The sequence below is a fragment of the Setaria viridis genome, chromosome 3 (assembly GCF_005286985.2).
Source record: "Setaria viridis chromosome 3, Setaria_viridis_v4.0, whole genome shotgun sequence".
In the NCBI taxonomy this organism is placed as follows: domain Eukaryota; kingdom Viridiplantae; phylum Streptophyta; class Magnoliopsida; order Poales; family Poaceae; genus Setaria; species Setaria viridis.
The window spans coordinates 49,894,620-49,915,008 of NC_048265.2; the positions used below are offsets into that span (position 1 = coordinate 49,894,620).

Sequence of the window (20,389 nt, forward strand, 5' to 3'; positions counted from 1 at the left end):
ATAATATACAAATATATTCCACATACAACTATATTAGTTTAATTAATTTGTGTCTAAATTATGATTATTAGAATGAATTTCAATTCGAAGGATCCAAACGGGGCCTTTAACTCTTTTCTCTGTTCAATTTCAACCTTTAGAATTATAATACGTATGATCCAAAATAAATATGAGGATACGTATGTTCGTCAAGGGAGTATGAAACGTATCACGAGTATGTGAGCACATGTTGATTTTAAAATATACCTACACACATTGAGTTGTATATATACCAAAATAATATGAGTAAATACTTGTTTGAGTACATATATTTTGCCTATCAAATTCGTATAAGCACACATGAATGACTTTAAATAGTATGAGTAGATACACTTTTTAGAAACCATACTTTTTAAAAACCATATTTTGTGTTAGTTTAAAAAATATATTGTTATGTGTATGTATTAAGGGAGTATGAGCACATATATGTTTGACATAGATGAGGCAAGGGTAAAATGGATGTTTTGCATTAGTCTTATATCAACATAGAGCACCACATCAATACAAGGGTGAGTTTGACTCAAAAATGAAAGTTGAAGGATTAAATTGGTCAATTTGAAAGTTGAGGGATCAAGTTGACCCTCCGTGTAAAGTTTAGGGACCAAAATACCCTTTCCTTTTGATGATGCGGATACAGGGCTGGTAATTCACAATCCAACGTGGCCTCAATTAATTTTAGTTAAAAGATTTTAGATATATGAAACGGGAAAGCTACTCGAGTAATCGCAGTATCCACGTTAGCGAAATTTACTTTTACCGCCGATCCGATATTTACGGCTCTCCTCATTGGTTCAGACTCCGCACCGTCGCCCAACAACTTGTTCCACGTGTCGATCCATGAATGGATACATGATTAAAATATTCCTTCCTCTATACATGTAACATCCCCAAAAATTTACCAAATTAAATCGCTAGCTAAAAATCATTTTCAAAATCTTTCTATCGTTTGAGCTCCCAAAATTCACTTCCCAGTGTTTCGCCATCCCGACACCCAAAGCCGACAACTATCCTTTTTTTTCTCTCTTTTCCTTTCCACGAGTCACGCCGCGTGCTGGTCGGAAGACCGCCGCGCGTGCTCCGACCATTTACGTAATTACCGTCGACTCTCCATTTTCTTTTTCTCCTTTTCCCCCTCTTCCTTTTTCTCTTTTCTTTTTCCTTTTCTCATCCTTCTTCTCTTTCTTCTTCCTTCTCCTTTCTTCTTCCTTCTATCTTCCTGGCTGCGCCTGCTGCCTTCCCTCTCTCTGGCGTGCACCGCCGGCCCATCTCCGTGGCCTGCTTGACACCCCCCTACCACACGCGCCCCGGGCCCCCTCATCTGCCTCGCCTGCCGCCCCTCTACCGCTCCTGCGACGGCCCTGGCCCCTGCATCCGCGCAGCACCGCGCGAGCCGCGCCGCCCACGCTGACCCCACCCCTAGCCGCGCCCGAACCCCACACCAGCGCCGCTCGACTTCTAGCGCGCCACTAGCCCCTGCCGTACGCTGGCCCCTACTGCCTCACCACCGGCACCGTGCCAGGATGCCACCCGTCGTCGCGCCTGGCCCCGGTCCCCACCACCGCCGGCCGCTCCTCCACTCCTCCTGCCAGCTATAAAAGGGGGCGACACCCCGGCCTCCCTCGCAACTCATCTCCCCAGCTCGCTGCCCCCTCTCCAGAACTCCGCCAAGCCGTGCGCCGCCGCCTCCAATCCGCCACCGGCACCCCCCTTCCCCGCTGTCGCTCGCCCAAGGTGAGGACCCAAATAGAGTCCCCACACCCTCCTCCACCTCCCCCACCGCTCAAGCCTCGCCGCTGGCGAGCCACGACCAGCCCGCAGCTGTTCCCCCTTCTCCCGATCACTCTATCTCTATACAAAGGAGGAAGAAGACAAAACCACCCTTTTCGATTTAACCCCTACCTTCCCCCATTTTCCAAATAAGCCATCCTACCTCTCTCATTCTCTTTTGCGTCCGGAACCCCCCACTCCCAAGTTTTCTCACAAATAGGTCCCTAATTCCTCGCAAATAAGCCCCTGATTCCGTGACTAACCCCTAAACACACCTTTGCCTCGTCATTTCATGCGCCAAACTTCCTCAAATTAACCCCAAATTCGACCACGTCATCCTCTAATATATACTCGCCAAGTCATCTACCAATTCCATGAAAAATACTCTTTCCTTCTATTTTTAATTCGCTTTATCTTTTCAAGCTCAACGACTAAAACATTATTTTTGTTTATGTGCCCGATTGTGTGTGCCGTAGATCGCGTAGTGACCGAAGAGGAGCTTGATGGCCAGTACCGTGAGCTGGAGCCCGAAGACCAGCACCGCAAGCAAGAACTTCCGGCTGACTTTGAGGACAGCAAGTCCAATCTCACCCTTTGATGCATATTTATCCCAATTTTTTAAACACAACCTATTGGCCTGCTTTTATAAAATTGCATGTTGTTTTACTGCTGAAACACGGTTGGTTAGCCACCCCTTGATTGCTATGATTATTCCTTGATTGTCCTATAATTATCTCTAAATATGATTTGCTCTATTTGGATGATAATTACTGTTAGAATGCTTAGGACCTTGTTACCAAATTCAATCATGACTACAATGTGCTTTGTTAAAGGATAAATGTGTGAGTGTTTTCAAATGAGAAAAATGGAATTTTGAAAATAAAGGAAAGAAATGCTTAGATGAGATGGATTGGTGTTTCTTGTGTGAAATGCCAATAAGTTGGGCTCGTACCTTTGTGGTTGAGAAAGGTTGGGAGATATCCATCTTGTCATAGTTAAGGACTGAGTTGATGTGCCATCTTGCCTAACCTAACTACCGTGCAACCACTCGACCGTTGTATGCGGCAACGGCTTAGCATAAATCCCACTAGCTGGTCTCTTAGCCATTAAGAGAGCTGGTGAGCAACGGGAGACCATGGAGAAGGAATTCAATTTGTGTGACTTATGTCCCGGTTAAGACCTCGTTGGTAGGTCGTTAACCCCTTGGTTGCTTCCGTGTTGGCTAGTCAGTCTTGGCTAAGGTGGGTAATGACTTTGATAGGATCTGCATCAACACTAAGGTGATCGTGCTGTGGTACCCTACTTGTGGGTAAAGTGTACACCTCTGCAGAGTTAAAATCTATCTGGGTAGCCGTGTCCACAGCATTGGACGAGTTATGACTTGGACACATAACTAGTGTTTGGAAGATGGTTGGTTTTCATGGCGTGTGTTGGATTTTGAAAAGTGTCCGGCAGTTGTGCCGTGAGCTATCGCGGATGGGGAATCCGGTAGCATTAAAACTTGGATCCTTTATGTAGGATCAACCCCACTTAATGATTCGGTTACTAGAGAAATGATTTGCGAAAACTCTTTTGAAAATGAACCCTTACATGTGTTCAAAATCTAGCTTTATTGCAAATAAACCTTAGCCTTATCATTGATATATCATGTGCATATTCTTGATTGTATCCCCCTCCGTAGATTGAGTTGGACTTGTTGAGTACTTTTGTACAAACCCTTTGTTGCTCCCGAGGAAGATTCGTACTTTGTCGCTGAGGATTTCGAGCAGTAGGTCACTTCCGCACCCAACGCTGCCTGTGGTGTTGGCCTTTGCAGAATGCTTCCGTTGCTGTGTAGTCCTGAGTGTTATCTTTTGACAGTAGGTTGGCTCGCGGCTATTGTTTATTTACTTATCATTTTGGTGTGGCTTTCGCGCCCACTCCCTCGGGAGTTGTACGGTTTATAAACCATCTGTCGAATAAATGTGTTATCAGCATCCTGGGACTGGTATTTGTATCACATTTAGTCTCTGCTTATATGGGGACGCTTCAATAAAGCTCTCTCGTTGCATGCCTTGTCATCTGCCTCGAAGATGGCCACAACTCACTCTGATGGTAGCCTTGTTAACGGATTCAAACCCGCTCCGACCTGCTTTAAATCGACTCATTCCCCTACCCCGCACCCACCCCATATATTTATTATCTGAACCTAACCCAACCCGCTGCACCAATTGATATAACCCATGGATTTACTATACTCCGCGTCAAGAGTCCAACCTTAAAACTAAAACCTCGTGTTCACACTTTAAAATTTTAAATAAATTGATCAAAATTTGTTGGAGATGACTTAGTATGACGATCACCTACTTTGTGCAAAGTATCACGGTTGGACTTATATGTGGGCTCCGCGTCAAGAGTCGGACCTAAAACTAAAACCTTGCATTTACACCTTAAAATTTGAGAGAAATTTATCGAAATTTGTTAGAGATGACTCAATTTGATAGTCCGCTACTTTTGTGTAGGGTAGTGTGACTAAATCTACATATGGGTCCCACATCAAGAGTTGAACCCTGAAACTTAAACATGTGAGTTAAACTCATGCAGACCCAAAGGAAAAAGAAGAACCACTTCCAACCCGTATTTGTGATATATCCAACCCGCTCCAATCCATTGGATACTAAAATCTATTTTCACCCATTAAAACATAACCCGCGTTACAACCCACCCCATTAGCCGGCCTAATCGGATCAATCTGCCTCTGTGCTCTAGATGAATCCGGTGAATCCCTTCAGCTCAGTTTTAATGCATTAAGAGATGATATGGAAATAAGAGCAAAATGGAAACTGTAAAAGAGATCGAGACCACTGTCACTGGCATGTCACTGGCATCACAAAGCATGTCAACGCCTTAATTACCTCGGTGCTGCCCTTTCCATGTACCGCTGGTGAACTTTCTGAAGCCTTGTCCGTTTTGCAGGACCATGTATGTAAAAGGAAAATAAAACAAACAGGAAAATAAAGAAGATGGAGACACCATCAAATGCAACTATTAATCACTAACTGCAAGCAGTGGTAAGGTACATCTAGTATGGAAGCAGCAGGACACCAGTAAAAGTCAAATACATGTCTGTCTTGAGCAACGATCAGGGCATATCAATTTAAGTTACCCATAGCATGCTGGGTTACAAAAAGAACATCCCAATCTTCCTCAAGTGCCCATCAAGCACTGAATGTGGTGCCTGTCATGTTCATTATACAGGACGGAAGAGATCCTATCCTAGATGAGTTACAAGAGATCTCTGTATAGGAGAATTACAAGCATAGGACTCATGGTCCAGATAGAAGCCTCGTACATGTATGTCTACAACTTAGGATAGCTTCATGTTCAGACAAAGATATATACGTACTAGCTACAACTTAGGCAGCTGACACAGGGCACTCATGAATTGTTCTTGCAAATCAACATAGATTCTACGCCTCCCCATCGAGCTCGTATATATGTGAGCTCGATCCTCCTCCTCATCCAATCGGAGCTCAGCGTACCCTACCCTGCTTTGTCTTCCTCCTTTTCCCGCCTTTCTCTTCCCATCCGGCGTCCACCACCAGCATCTCCATCGCCTCGTCGCCCTTGGTCTTTAACGTCTCGTCGCCCTTGGGCTTCTTCGTCCACCCCTCCTTCTTGGGTCCCTTGTGCTTGCGGTGGCGCTTATTACGTGCGACGCCGTCGCCCGCCACCTCCTCCTCGAGCTTGGCACGCTCGGCGGCCGCGCCGGAACACCTTGCCGACGACCTCCTCTGTCCCCAGGGACAGATGAGCCCGAATTCCAAGTGTAAGTGAGAAGGCTAGCTGCAAATTCCCGTGATCAGCTAAACCTTGCTACGATGTTACCTTTTCCCTCTACTACAGACAAGAGAAGATGAGTCATCACGGGACAACAGCAGGAAACCATGCCACAGCTCAGATCAACATGTCACGCACGGCCTCCCACCTGACCTCCTCGAAGATCATGGCCTCGATGCTCTGCCCCACCTGCCGGGCCTCCTCGTCGCCGGCGACGTGTCGTCTACATTCCCGCGCTGACGCGGACAGGTCGAGCGCCACCAGAGTCGGGATCCGGGAGATGTCGGCCGCGATCCTCTCCCAGCCGGAGACGGTGGCCCGCTCCATCTCCTCCAAGGAGGGCTCGCCGCTCTTCCTCTGCAACCTCTTCTTGCTGTTGCCCTCCACTTCCACCTCCAGTGCGCGAATCTTGCCGTTGCTGGTGGCGAAGAAGGTGGAGCACGGCGGGGTGGCGGCGCCGGGAAGGTCGTGGTCGGATGGCGGCGAGCTCGCTGAGGTCGACGCATTGTCGTCGCTGTCATCATCCCCTGTATCAGTTAAGGAAGAAAACAGAAGTGGGGTTACGAAGCAGGCCGGAGACGGCGGCAACTGGCAAGAAAATTACAGTGTTGCAGTGACAAATTTGTTGGTGGTAAAGAATCAGTGCGCTTACAATGGCTAAGCACGGGCGACTCCTCGTCGTCGGAGTGCAGGTCCAGCACGGAGACCGGGCTGAGCTGCCTCCCGCAGTCCTCCAGGGCGTCATCGCCGCCGTCGAGCCCAGGCTCACTAACGACGTCGCAGCGGTCGGCAATGTCTCCGGCGCGCGGCAGGCGGCGGAACCTCTGGCGCGCGCCGCACCTGAAACAGCCGGCGAGGTCCGCCCACTGCAGCAGAGCCTTCCTCGCGGTCTTGTAGCCACCGCCGCCGCCGTCGCTGACGCTTGGCCGCTTCCTGACGGCGCACAGCTCGCGCAGGCGGCGCCCGCAGGCCTGGACGGGCGAGCGGCGCTGCGGCGCCTGGAGGAGGAACGGCTCTTGCTGCTCCTGGAGCAGGTCCGAGAGCCGCCTGGCGCCGTAGCAGTTTGTGGCCATTGGCTTGGCTCTGGCCTGGGCCGGAGAAGGAAGGAAGGCGATGCAGAGAGCAGAGAGAAGCGCGCCTGCCTTTGTTGCAGGGGCACCTGTATCAGTGGGTAGCAGGACACGACGAGACAGAGACGATGATGCTTGCTCCCTCTCTCTCGCATGGCACAGGGAACACAAAAGTGCATGGAGCATTGGAGCCATGCATGGACTCGTCTCCTCTGGATGGCGACTCGACTCGACTGCTGTCTTCTCCTCCTCCCAGCCTACCAACACGTAAAGCTTGGTAGCAAAGCAAAAGGGTCTCTCCGCTGACTGGTGCTTCTGCAACTATATTCCACTGTGTGTGCGTGACAGAGGCGTGAATTGAGTTCCCCCTCCTAGGTTGGTGGTGGTAGTTGCAGCAGCAAAGGAAAAGCAAAAGGATTCATGAACTTTGGTCTGATGCTGATGGTGTATGCTCAACAGAGAGCAAGCCGGCCGGCACCTTGAGTGGAGTGGCGACCTCTGTTTCTTTTTTTTTGTGTGTGTTGTGTTCTCCTATGCTGTATATACAATGCAAGTGATTAAACAGGCTTATGCAACGAACAGTCAGCGTTCAGGAGACGAGATTCAACAGAATTCTGGATTCATCCGTACTACTACGAGCGAGCGAGTGATCGTCTCTGTAGACTGTAGCCTATCCGAGCAGCATCTGATCAGGGAAGGGAAGCAAAAGGCAACTAGTACTACTGAGACAGATGGGGCAGAGCAGACCCCGGCGGGGACGACAGCTTTTACAGATGGCCTGCTTCTCAGATCAGATCACAGACCATCGGGGCCAATGGCCACGCCTGCACCATGCTTGCTTCATGTCACTTGCAGTTGCAGCTACCATCAGTGAAGCAAGCCTATCACTGCTCTGTTTAGATATAGTGTGTGTATAATAATATTTATGAAAAAAAATTAAAATGATTTACAATTTGGAATGAAGGGAGTAGTTTAGTTTGCAGCTCTATAAACGAATCTGCTGCGGTTAATGAGTTGTGCACATTCAATTTTTTCTTCACAAACTTGTGCAGGCGCGGTGATGTTTGCTGCTGCTCGGCACTTGCTAGTGTTTGCTTCGTTCATCCTATCTTTTCCCCAAGCAGGCAAGGCAAGCAACGTTGGCTGCCGACTTGTCTAGTCGAATGACGAGAACGGTTCGCAGCCTGGCTGCAGAAATGAAGAGAATGAAGCAAATATTTGAATGGGCTGCTGGTTCTGAACGATCCTGCTGTACTCCGAGTAGCTGGTTTGCTGCAGTGCAAGATCTTTTCTCCACTCTCATGTCTATTCTGTCTGCCTGTCTGTCCACTGAACGAAACTGAAAGCAAGCAGCTTTCCTTCCTTGCAGCTGCACCAACCTTGGCAACCAGCTGCCAGGCTCGGAGGAGAACCATAGCAGAATAGCTGTGCAGTTCTAATGCATTATTAAAATAATCCAGTACATAGGCCTTGTTTATTTTCTAATTTAGGAGTGGCAAAATTGACATTTTGCCATAAATGCGCAACTGTAGCATTTCATTGTATTTGTAAATTATTGTCCAAACATTGACTAATCAGGCTCAAAAGATTCGTCTCGCAAAGTACAACAAAACTGTACAATTAGTTTTTTATTTCGTCTACATTTAGTACTCCATGCATGTACCGCAAGTTTGATGTGATGGGGAATCTTCTTTTTGCATAGTGTCAAAATTGGAAGTTTGGAGGGAACTAAACGGGCCATATTGAGGTTTGTGGTGTAAGTGGCGACACCTGTGAAAAGTTACCAGGAAGTCAGGAACAAGAACTACTAGACCCTGCTCAATTTTGCACCTTTCTGATTGAATTTTAAGCGTGGCCACGCGAGGAGAGAGATCAATCCGGGCCAGGCCTGCCTAGGCTTTACTGTTAGATGGGCTTGTGGCCCAGGAAGTAAATGCTACGAAGATATTTAGCAGCCCATGCATAACATAACCGGTTGCAGACCCATATGGGCCTGGAAGAACCGACACTCATTCCTTCCTCTGCAACAAAGAAACATTTTGTACTGATTTTTGGCTGCCCCATTGGAACACAGGAATGGAACGAAGCTAACTTGAGTGAGAAGTTGTCATATGAATCTGAGAGAAATTCGTTTCCTCAAACTGCTTACCTATATATATTGATTGATGCTTTCAGCCTTGTTCAGATCGTCGGATTTCTCACCATTAATATCTCAATCTAATCCTTTTTTATTTGCAGGAGATTCCATATGCATGGTTCCTCCCTTTTTTTTTTGGATGCGGACATATGCAAGAGCAATGTACGATTATTGCTAGGTTACAACGTAGTGTTAGCTCCACTAATTAGCTGCTTCACATATGTTACTGGGACAGTGGGACTAATTAATGAGAGAGCAACCTTTACCTGTGATGAAGCCACCAAGAGGAAGACTACAAGAAGAAAGCAACAAGAATTAATGGCATCTCAGGATCCACCTGAAACTGCTTGTTACCGGTAGCTATTATATTATATCGCATTATTGCTCAAGAGCATGTAGTTAATTAATGAATGCATCTACCGTGGTCTCAATATATATGCGCAGACATCATCTTACAACATGGATGACGGTAGTTTCTGCAGGTAAAACATATAACCCGCGACCCGTCGTGCTATAAAAAACCGCGCGTCGCTCTCCTAACATCCCGTGTCCAGCAATACTGTGGTCAGTGGAAGCTGCATGCATGGCTGTACAGGAAAAAAAGACTACATTTATCTTAAAATTCTCGTAACTTTTGAATGAGATTTTTGTTTCAAATTTTGTTTATACCTTTGTATTCTACATGGCGAGACAAACAAAACTAGACCCCACTTGCATATGTTTTGAGAATATTTATATTAGTAGCAACTTATGTGTAAAGATGTGATAAGGGTTATCAAAGAAGTGGCTACTATGTTTATCACAGAAATATACTAAAGTTATCACATGGTATGCATATTAGTTGCTGTCTCAAAACTATATTAAATATGTTACCTGGTATGCACATAAGTTGCGATCGTAAAAACTATATAATAAACCTTTTACATAGTACCAAATACGCATAACTTGCTATTAGCAGAAATATACTAAATTCGTTACATAGTATGCACATTGCTCATATAAATTATATCAACTATGTAAGTGTATGTAACAACTTGTGTGCATACAGTATAATAACTTATCTAATATGTCCGGTAGTAACTTATGTATAATAACTTATCTAATATGTCCGGTAGTAACTTATGTAGAGACCAATTTAGGTAAATGATATGAAGGTAAAATTTATTTGTGTAGCAACTTATGTATAAGAAGTTTGCATATAATTCGGTACACACTTAGGGGGTGTTTGGTTCCATTTGCTTATTTTTAGCACGTGTCACATCGAATGTTTGGATACTAATTAGGAGTATTAAACGTAGACTATTTATGAAACCCATTACATAAGTGGAGGCTAAACAACGAGACAAATCTATTAAGCCTAATTAATCCATCATTAGCAAATGTTTACTGTAGCAACACATTGTCAAATCATGGACTAATTAGGCTTAGGGGGTGTTTGGATATGAGGTGTTAAACTTTAACAGTGTCACATCGGATGTTTGGATGCTAATAAGGAGAACTAAACATGAGCTAATTATAAAACTAATTGCAGAACCTTGTGCTAATTCGCAAGATGAATCTATTAATCCTAATTAATCCATCATTAGCAAATGATTACTGTAGCACCACATTATCAAATCTATTAGGCTTAATAGATTCATCTCGCGAATTACACTCCATCTATGTAATTAGTTTTGTAATTAACCTATATTTAATACTTCTAATTAGCATACAAACATTCGATGGGATGGGTGTTAAATTTTAACACCTTATTGCCAAACAGCCCCTTAATAGATTCGTCTCACCGTTTAGCCTCCACTTATGTAATGGGTTTTGTAAATAGTCTACGTTTAATACTCCTAATTAGTATCTAAACATTCGATGTGACACGTGCTAAAAAAGAGCAAGAGGAACCAAACCAGGCCTTAATATATAGGTAGCTATTCCACACTTAGTATAAGTTGCTAGTATATAAAAAATATTTTAAAATATATCGATCATGAGTCTTGTTTTGCAGATCTCAACATAAGGAACACAATAATGCAAACAAAATTGAAAATGGGCGCTTCATAGAGAAGTTATCGTATTTTTTAAGCCTAAATAAGAAAAAGATTGCGAGCCATAGTAGCCCACGTTACATAATGCTAGGCCACAGTAAGCCGCGTCAATCGCACGCTCATGCATACCGCGATCTGCGTGTGGTCCGCCCAACCCCTTAACTACAGGCTGCGGGTCGCGTGTGGTCGCGCGCTAGCAATCTGGCGCGACCGGTCAGCTAATACAGTTGCAAATCCAACACTAGTACCAGTTCAATATTGCATCACGCACGTGGGCCACCCATGTCAGGCTCACCGGCGGTTTAAGGAATCAACCAAAGGCCGGAGGACGATCGATCGACCAAGGACCGCCGTAGCTTTGCAGAAAGCTACCTTGGCAAGGTGTCGATCGTCAGGCGGCAGCAGCGGTGTGATACGTCGTCGTCGAGACAGTACACGACTAGCAGTACTACGCGATCGATGGATCGATTAGCGAGGGCGACCGAGAGAGCCGCAATTGAATTAGGAGACGTAACCAGCTGATCGATGCTTGTGCTTTGCTTTCAACGTGGCGACGGCGACGAGCCACCTGCAGCCACCACACACTGCTTGACTATAGCTAGCTGCTGTACGTGATTGGAAATAACAACAAAGAGCCGCCATGGGCGGTGTCGATCGATGCTCCACCTTAAGCTTGACGACGACACCATGATCAGCAAATCCTTGTTTATTTTAAGAAAGCAAACCAAAGCAAGCTTGGGGACGTTGCAGAATGCTCCATGGCATGTCATTTTCCTCTCAAGAGCAAGCGAGCGTGCGTCTCTGCCTGCCCGCCGGACAATTCCGACGTCAGTGGCTGCGAAAATTCTTCCAAGTTGAGCGTGACAAGTACCAAATTACCCCCACAAGTCGAGCGTTCAAGGACGAATCAGAAGAACAATCCAGTAGTAACCACAGAATTGAATTCGTGATGAACATGCACAGATCAGATGCGAGTAGAGTAGGTAAATCTCGTAGAATTGAAGCAGGGAAACGGATTTCATATGTTTGCAATCGTCTCAGATGCATGCATTTCGGCTTAATTTCGATCAAATTAAACGGATTTCCATTCTTGATTTTAACGGATAGCTGGATCGGACGTTCGTCGTGCATATAATTTAAATCGCGTTCCAATTCATTCATTCTAGCTTCCCGTTCATTCATTTTCTGCATCAGCAGTTGCTTTGCTTATGCTAGTGGTCTGGTGTATCTACAAGAATATTCTGCTCCATCAGCAGTTGCTTCCCTTTCGTTCCAGGTCACCCAGTCAAAAAGATCCGCACTTCATATGTGTGCGTGCAGCCATATATGCATGCTCCATCCATCACATGCTATACGATCAGCGAGGCCAGCGCCTGCAGCTCGAAGCCGCCGCCGGCGTAGATCTGCCGCAGCGCGATGGCGCGCTGCGCGGCGGCGAGGCGGCGTCCCAGGGCGCCGGCCTCGGCGCGCAGCCGGGCGTTGGTGAGCCGGACCAGCGCGGCGCGGGCCTGGACGCCGCGGAGGCGCGCGGCGAGCTCGCTGTTGCCGGCCCGGAGCCTGCCGGCGCGCGCGCGGAGCTCCTCCAGGTGCCGCTGCTTGCGGGCGCGGGACCGCCGCGCCGACTCCCGGTTCGAGATCTTGCGCCGGAGCCGGCGCTCGGCCGCCTCGTCGCCGGCAGCCGCGGCCGACGCCGACGTCTCCTCCTCCGGCCGCGTGGCTGCCATCGTCGTCGTCGTCGTCGTCGTCGTCGTCACGTCCAGGGGCTCGTCGGGTACGAGGCCGAAGCCGATGTCGGCGAGGAAGGCCTCGAGGGCGGGATCAGAGAGCGGAGGGAGCTGGGGGGTCATGGCAGCAGAGTGCTGTTGCTGACTACTGATTGGGCAGGGACAGAATGGTAATTAGCAGCGTATCAGAGGGGCTCGAGTGGCGAGAGAGGGAAAAGGGAGGGAACAAGTGTAGGAAGCCTCAATTTATAGGCAGATTCAGGGGGGGAGTGCCCGAGTGCTAGGTGGGCCCATCTCCCTAGTGGTCCTGACGTGGCAGCTTTCTTCTTCTTTTCTTTTCTTTTCTTTTTTTTTCCTGTAAAAGTTTTGCATTGACAGGTTCACTGTCGTGGCATAGTATAACTTTGCGGCATAAGTGTGCTCAAAACCCGCGGGAAGTTAAGGTTCTTTTTTCGTTAAGAATAAAAATAAATTTGGGGTCAAACAAAACAGCTAGCTTTTTTTTTTCCAAAACACTAAACTTCTAGTCAAGACTCAAGACATGCACGAGATGGATTTCATGGTGAAGAAAGAAGAGATTTCACAAGTTTTTGAGTCACCTGCAGGTCAAATTCGAATTGAGGTTTGGTTTCGGAATTCTAAAGGAAGAGCGGCATGTCGCACTATATGCTTTTTCCACAGAGGTTATCCCCAGCCCCAAATTAAAGTTCACTTTTGGTGCAGCAAGATCTTGCTACGAAACAATTAAAAGCTGACGAGAAATAAACAAACCTTGTTGGTGAAGAAGAAGGTGAAAGCTTGGGTTGGTACTCTACAGGTACGTAAGAGAGACGAATGATTTGGTGGCAAAGTAAAGCAAAGCTTTGGAAAACATTTGAGGGCCGGGCAAGGTGGTGGTGATGGAGAGCGACGTGCATGTCATGGGTTGGTTGGATGCATCTCGCATGCCCAAGGAAGAACTAGCAGCTACCTTGCTCACCCCGATCGAGAGGAGAAGGCTCTCTAAACCTTAGTCACTAAGGAAGATCAAGAGAACTTCTCATCAATTTACTTGGCCCATATATTTTTTTAAAAGAAAAGGTTGACACTTTGTTCGGAGCTAACTTTTGTTGGAAACTAGGATTTAGTTGAAGATAGCAAAACAGATATATAGTTCCATGGTGAAAAAAAAAGTTGCTAAATTGTGTTCTTTTTATAAAATTATTAAATATGCAGTTTCGCCATGGTTAGACCAATTATTCCCTTGTTTTTCTTTTGCAAAAAAAGGAACTGCTAATAGAAAACTTAAAAAGTAACGTATAGATGATTCTAGATACAAATTAATCACCACACTTAATATCGATATGCCGGTTTTATATTCTAGTCTTTTCCACAGGCAGACAGGCAAGCATGCAGTTTAATTTGTGGAATATATAGTATGTAGCCTGGCAAGATAGTAAAAATTAAAGCTAGTAAGCTTGCACATTGATTAGTGACGGAGATCGAGCTGCAAACCTTTTTAGATATTTAAGCAACGCAAGCCAAGTGCAGCTAGCCTAGCGTGTATCGACCAGTCCTTTAGTTTCAGGTATAGATTAGGCCGCTGAAAGCTACAGGTAGTAGGTTACATATTATTCAAAGACGCAGACGCAGACACACACGACGGTATATATTCTGCTTGCATTAGACACGCAACTAACATTCAGTAGAAATATCTGCTCCCTCAGGAATAATGTGCTCAGCCACTAGAAGAGCATATAGCATATAGCATATAGCAAATGTCATCAATTAAGTCACTATCCATGATCTGAGGATTAACAATGCATACTCGATCCCTCGATCGAAATGGAATATGCTCATCTGTGTGTTGCTTAGTTAGCATCGCAAGTAAGTAATCTTTCCATTTAGTTATTCATTAATTTGATGCTCGACATCTATCGGAGAAAAACTATAGGCCACAGATAATAACTTCATACTATGTGAACAGCTCTGAATGTGAAGCAGCTAGCTGCTGCGGCTGTTTGCATGAGGCAGAACAAATCCTTGAGACAGAAGGAAACTAACGGCCTTGCTTGCCCTGCATCTGGAAACAAGCTAAGGTAGCTAGCCCTAATCTAGTCTACCAAATGCATGCATGTCCTAAAAGCAACGCTGGCGAATCACTGTTCACCACACGCTACACACTAGATCCGCTGTCTGAACGTTCCAGCAAGTGGTGGGCAAACTGGACACCCGGCATGCAGAATTGAAAGAGCTCCAGGATTCCTCAATAATTGCAGCCACATACTGCATGATTAACGGTAGTTTAATCGGTTATTGTTAGATGCAGGAATTAATTGGCTCTAAAACATACTCCCTCCATACCTGGAAAGAAAGTCGTTTAGAACAGCATTTAGTATACCAAGAAGTGATTAATTAGGGTAGAGTTTTCCCCATCTACCCCTATTAAATATGGTTGCGGGCGCATTTCATGCAAGAAAATTCCCCAGCTCAATCGGTTAGTACAGCGAGGCGTGAGTCTTGAGGAGCGGAGGCTGCATGGCGCGCTTTTTTCCCTGCTGCGATCGTTTCTAGTGCGTTTTTGTCTCCGTTGTTTGAGTTACAACATGTCTATTTAAGCGGTGTTTTTCCATCTACCATGCTCCACCTTTTCTCTTCCCACCTCTTCTCTTTCCATCTACGGTGCAATGGCTAATTTTTTCCCTGGTTTTGATCTGAACGTTCCTATATAAGAAGATGACAACGACAATCTTTCGATGACAACGGTTGTTCCAAATGGACACTCTATTTACTCAATCCAAGTTGAACAATACAACAAAGAAGCATAAGGAAGTTCTCCTATCTAATCATTAGAAAATTATCTATTGCGATATCACCAGAAACTGCAGTTGCATTACCTGAATCCCTGATCACCAATCCAACCTAGTCCCTGCGTGCGATCGGCTATCAGTTCTTCGCTTCTTCGTGCTGAGGACCTGTGGTGATCAATTACTAGTTCTTCGTGTTAAGGATGTTGGCCCTCATGGCCTCCAGCTCCGCCATGTTCTCGATGGTGCCAGAGAAAGATGGCTCCGGGATTGGCTCCTCCACCATCTGCGACAGCCTCATAAGGCTCCTGGTGGCCAGCAACGCGGGCGCATCCATCGTCTCAATGGCCCTCCAGTACAGGCACTCCGCCGCGCGGGCGGCCTGTGCCTTCAGCTCGTCGGAGCGCGATGGGCCCAGCAGGCAGTGCGCCACGATCCGCACCACCGGCTGGAAGAGCTCCCATGGCAGCGGCACGCGCCGCCATTTCTCCACCCCGGCGACGGCGTCCGTGGCCGGCGGGAGGCGCGGCTTGTCATCGTCGTCTGCCTTGCTGTGCGTCCCCGCCCAGGCGACGCAGAACTCGCAGAAGTCCATCTTGGAGGAGAGCGGCATGCGTGAGAGCTTGCCGTGGTAAAGCTCGAGGACGGCGCCGACGATACGGGCGCGCCGCGTGGCGCGCATGGTGCCGTGCGGCTCGAGCGGCGGGGAGAGCACCGCGACGTCAAGCTCGGCGGGCTTGGCCTTGGGCGGCACCTTGGCGTCGTGGTATGGGCTCGGGTTCGCTAGGTTCGGGAGCGACACGGTCTCGGCCTCGCCAGCGCCGCCGCGCTGCGCTGCGGCGTGCGCGTATAGCGCGAGGAGCACGGCCTCGAACCCGGCCAGCGGCTTCCGGGACACGGCGCGGCACATGTACACCCCCGCCAGCGTGGGCACGAAGCGCAGCACCGCGAGCTGGAGCTCGGGGACGTTGGCGCGAAACGCGTCGTAGAGCCAGCGACAGAGGGTGTCGTTCCCGGCGCCCGACCCAGCCCCGCGGAGGCGCCCCGTCACGGCGCTCGCGACGTCGGGGTCGTTGAGGAGCGCATCGGCGGGGTCGTCGGCCGTGGCGATGGAGCCCGGGAGCGCGCCGCCAAGGATGCCCGCGAGGGCATCCAGGGCGTCCTTTGCGCTGTGGATGGGCTGCGGCGGCACGTCGTTCGGCATCGTCGATACGCGGCGTTGCGGAGAGGAGGGAGGCGAGGACGAGGAGGGTGTCGCGGTCACGTGTGGCTTGGCCTCAGAGACGTACGGGAAGGCTAGGCGAAGAGATCGAAGGGATACGAGGATTGAGCGGGCGCGCGCGGTTTCAGCTTTGACCCGACATGCTCGTCACGAGAGCGAACGAAGGACGAGCGGCCCACAGCGTGCATGCTATGTTGGGAAGAAGGATTGCAGTGCAAATGAGGGGAAACTCTTTTCCAACCGCGCATTATTTAGCCGTCCAGCATGCACTGCCTGATCTTCATCTGATGTAATACGGTAGGCAGGCGCTACCTCCTGTATTGCTAGTTTGTTATGTTTACGTAAAATCTAGACTTCAGGCTTCTGCATTGAACGAAGGATTTAGAAGATTTGATTAACTCCAGTGCAAGCTCCAAATCGGCTCGCGAGTGGTGCAAGGCGTGCCAGTCAATTTGACCTGAAAATTGACAAGGTAAACATTAAATTTCTGAGCCGATCGTCAGCGAAGCCTTTCGAATTCATGGGCTGTGTTCTTGGAATAAACACCACAATAGACAGATTATTCAATGTAATCATACGGTGTAAATAAATAAAGTATTAATGGCATGTGCCATCAGCTATACTCCGTATTACGTGCCATTGGCTTAATACGTACGTATTAATGAGTATTATGTCGTTAGTTAAGCGTGCGGCTGTCGGACAGATGGCACGCATGCGTGGCTTGTGGCTGCTACTTGCTCTGCTAGCTGCAAAGCCTGCATTGGATCAATGGATCATGGGGTGCACGACGACGCATCTATCTATCAGTGATAGATAGATGAGATCTAGCGATCCAGCGAGCTGGGCGGCCACATGGTGCATGTGCCTCAGGATTTCGATCGGGGATAAAGCGGAGCCTTTTTTCAGCTGCAGGGAATCTAGCAAGGAAAATCCCACTTCTGTTGGGCAGGGAGGATGAACTGAGGACGACGCCGGGCCAGGTGTCCAGACAGGAGCTTGCAGTTGCGAGCACTGTTATGTATTGTCATATCTGTTCTTTCGCTCCTCTCGCATCGCATTTAGTATTTTTTTTTTCAACACAGAAACAAATAATAGAGTCGTAGCTGCTGTTTGATTGAAGGAGATAATGGATGGATGCATGAATCTATGCATGTAACTGTATTCTTTCCTGAATATATAGGTTCAGAGGCTGTAGCTTTTGCCATCTTTATATTATTATTAGGACTGTAATAAGTCCGAAAGTGCATGCAGAAAGACTATACATAGTGGCAATGATCGAGCTTTGGTGGCGAGATTAATTGGGATCATGTAGGCGGCTTCCTACTGGTTCTCCACAACCACAAAGCTAATTAAGAAGATGGTAAGGATGGAAAAGCAAGGGTCAAAGGAAACAGTGAAAAATTAACTACGACACAAGTCACATGGAGGGAGCTAGCTTAAGCTAGTCCTTATTAATCAGTACAAATTAAATGATGGGCTAAGCGATCGCAAGGGAGTACTTTCATCAGAACCAAACCCTATGTTTATATATAATGCAATCATGCATGCATGTGGCCAGCATGTATGGCACCTTACTAGGTGCGACACGAAACTGCATTTGGTAATTCAACATGTACCATTTTCACCACATATTAGCCGTTATTTGTTTTCTTCTGGTCCTAGAAAAAGATTGTACCTTTTTCGCAAAAAGAAAAAGAAAAAGATTGTACCTAGTAGCTAATATAGATGCTTGTGGCAACAAAATCGTTGCATGGTTTTAGTTTCCTTGTTGAGAAAACGTTTCATTTTTGCCGCTGAGAGATGAACAAAAGTGGCCTTATTCCTTTGCTAAGTTACTTGGATGTGGCTTGGGCCGTCATGCATTACGGATTTACGGCCCAGATGTGAGGTATGTAGTCTATTTTATTTAGTCTTGCTTTTTCCCCTCAAAAAGAATTAGTCTTACTTTTATTTTGGTTCCTTCTATTTGCTACAAAAACAAAAAAAAAAGGAGTTGTCGGGGAATACGTACGTCGCGGCGAAGCATTCATTACCAAGGAAGCTATCGTATCTGTTAATGCACTGAGAATCGAACCATGCATTATGCAGAAAAGCATAAGCTTATTAAAGTAGCAAAACATGGGAATGTCGCCGTGTGGCGAATATTTCTGATCACCACCGGTCTGGATTTATCTAACCATGCGGCGAATATCAGTGAGCACATATACACCATCAACTTATAAATTCTCTGTTCTAAATCGTTGTTCACTTTTATTTATCCTAAATCAAATTTCTCTAACTTTAACTATTTTTTTAAAATAAAACTAATGTTAATATGTATCTCGATAGTGAACTATTTGGTATAGTAGGTGCTTATATATCTTTTTCTAAAAACTTAATCAAAGTTAGAAAAAAAATAATTTATTAAAAAATAAAATGAACTGTAATTTGATGTTTCTGTGTCGACCACCATTTCATTTGGGTTAGCTGTGGAGGTGGCAGTACATACTCTGTTCCCTACGTACGTCACGATGGATGGATCGGATGAATAGGCCTGTTCGTTTCAGCTTATAAGTCGACTGAAAAGCTGAAACGGCTGATTTATTGTGAGAGGAAAACACTATTTGGTAGCTGATAAGCTAGCTGAATAAGCTGAAACGAATATTCAGTATTGTTTGAGTCAAGGTCAAGAACAAATGTACAAAACGTCGATGCATGATCGATCCTGTGCAACGAACTGCATGTATATATGCTATAAATATGTCTGACTCATTAACACAATATCCATGCACGATGGTACAGAACAAAATAGCCGCTACTGGTACGGTGTCTATCTCAACAACGGAGAAATGGAACACAAGAGCTAATGATCAGTTGACAGTCCTAGTGCTGTTGGCGTCGCAGCACCCGAGTCCTCCGCGCCGCTGCTTGTTGCCGCCTTTCCCGGCCGACGACGACGCCCTCCTCCAGCCGCGCGGCACCTCGGCGGCGGCGGCGGCGGCGGCCGTGTCGTCGTCTCCCGATGCGGCGCCGCCGCTGTAGCGGCCGTGGCGCATGAGGGGCGCGGCCTCCGCGGCGTCGACCATCCTGAAGGAGTCGTCGTGCTTGGTGCGGACCTCCACGCAGGAGCACCGGTCCAGGGACGCGAAGAAGGCGCCCCGGATGCCGCCGCCCACCACCTCCGCTGCCCGGCACAGCGGCCGGCCGCACCCGGCTGCTGCTGCTGGCCCGGTGGCGTGGGCGCCTGCCGGTGGCGCCGGGAGCCCGCGAGCGCGGCGCTCGCCGCCGCGGCGGAAGGCGAAAGGGACGCAGCGCGGCGAGGAGGAGGAGGAGGAGGTGAGGGTTGCCATGATCGTTGTCTGCTGCTGCGTGAGGAGGTGAGGAGGAGGAGGCGAAAGGGACGCACTGGCCGATCAATGGAGTTTGCTGTCGATCAGACGATCACTTGCTGGTTGCTGCTTAAAAAGAGAGGATAGGGAACGGAACGAATCGGCAAAGAGGACGCACACATTAATGTCGACGCGATTCCTTTTTTTCTTTCTTTGCTGGCGCTGCGTCGTTTCCGATCCTGCCCTTGGGCAATTGTCGCTCTACTACTCTCTCGCTCTCTCCTTCTCCTATGGGCAATGGGCTTCATGTTAATCTGTCGGAGCCGGAAAAAAGGCCTGCCCCGCTCTGAAGAAGATAGATGAGATGATGATAGATGGGTGTGGTCCGATTTGGGCCGATGGAGCCCAAACCAACGTGAGAGGTCTCAAAAAGGAAAAAGGAAGAAAGGAAAAGAAAAGAAAAGGAAAGGAAATGTCTTTT

The 20,389-nt window shown here is 47.5% G+C and overlaps 4 protein-coding genes across 4 annotated transcripts; all 4 read right to left on the minus strand.

Annotated features, from left to right (window-relative positions):
* Positions 1–4,893: 4,893 nt before the first annotated feature.
* On the minus strand, positions 4,894–7,556 carry LOC117847717 (uncharacterized). Its single transcript, XM_034728987.2, has 2 exons — positions 6,278–7,556; positions 4,894–6,152 (listed from the first exon to the last, which is right to left on the minus strand). The coding sequence occupies exons 1-2, from the start codon at positions 6,888–6,890 to the stop codon at positions 5,743–5,745; spliced, it is 1,023 nt and encodes a 340-aa protein (XP_034584878.1). The 5' UTR covers positions 6,891–7,556; the 3' UTR covers positions 4,894–5,742.
* Positions 7,557–11,994: 4,438 nt separating this feature from the next.
* Positions 11,995–13,329, minus strand: LOC140222134 (uncharacterized). The gene has a single exon (XM_072292334.1). It carries the CDS (start codon positions 12,713–12,715, stop codon positions 12,218–12,220), a length of 498 nt encoding a protein of 165 aa, XP_072148435.1. The 5' UTR covers positions 12,716–13,329; the 3' UTR covers positions 11,995–12,217.
* A 2,233-nt stretch (positions 13,330–15,562) lies between these two features.
* On the minus strand, positions 15,563–16,582 carry LOC117848167 (uncharacterized). The gene has a single exon (XM_034729497.1). The coding sequence runs from the start codon at positions 16,580–16,582 to the stop codon at positions 15,563–15,565; it is 1,020 nt and encodes a 339-aa protein (XP_034585388.1).
* A 2,645-nt stretch (positions 16,583–19,227) lies between these two features.
* Positions 19,228–20,267, minus strand: LOC117850178 (uncharacterized). The gene has a single exon (XM_034731985.2). It carries the CDS (start codon positions 19,927–19,929, stop codon positions 19,450–19,452), a length of 480 nt encoding a protein of 159 aa, XP_034587876.1. The 5' UTR covers positions 19,930–20,267; the 3' UTR covers positions 19,228–19,449.
* Positions 20,268–20,389: the final 122 nt, after the last annotated feature.

Coding starts and splice junctions, on each gene's coding strand:
- LOC117847717 (XM_034728987.2), bottom strand. CDS start 6,890: ATGGCTCCAATGCTCCATGCACTTTTGTGTTCCCTGTGCCATGCGAGA. Junction 6,153..6,277: donor GTCGCCCGTGCTTAGCCATT/GTAAGCGCACTG, acceptor TAACTGATACAG/GGGATGATGACAGCGACGAC.
- LOC140222134 (XM_072292334.1), bottom strand. CDS start 12,715: ATGACCCCCCAGCTCCCTCCGCTCTCTGATCCCGCCCTCGAGGCCTTC.
- LOC117848167 (XM_034729497.1), bottom strand. CDS start 16,582: ATGCCGAACGACGTGCCGCCGCAGCCCATCCACAGCGCAAAGGACGCC.
- LOC117850178 (XM_034731985.2), bottom strand. CDS start 19,929: ATGGCAACCCTCACCTCCTCCTCCTCCTCCTCGCCGCGCTGCGTCCCT.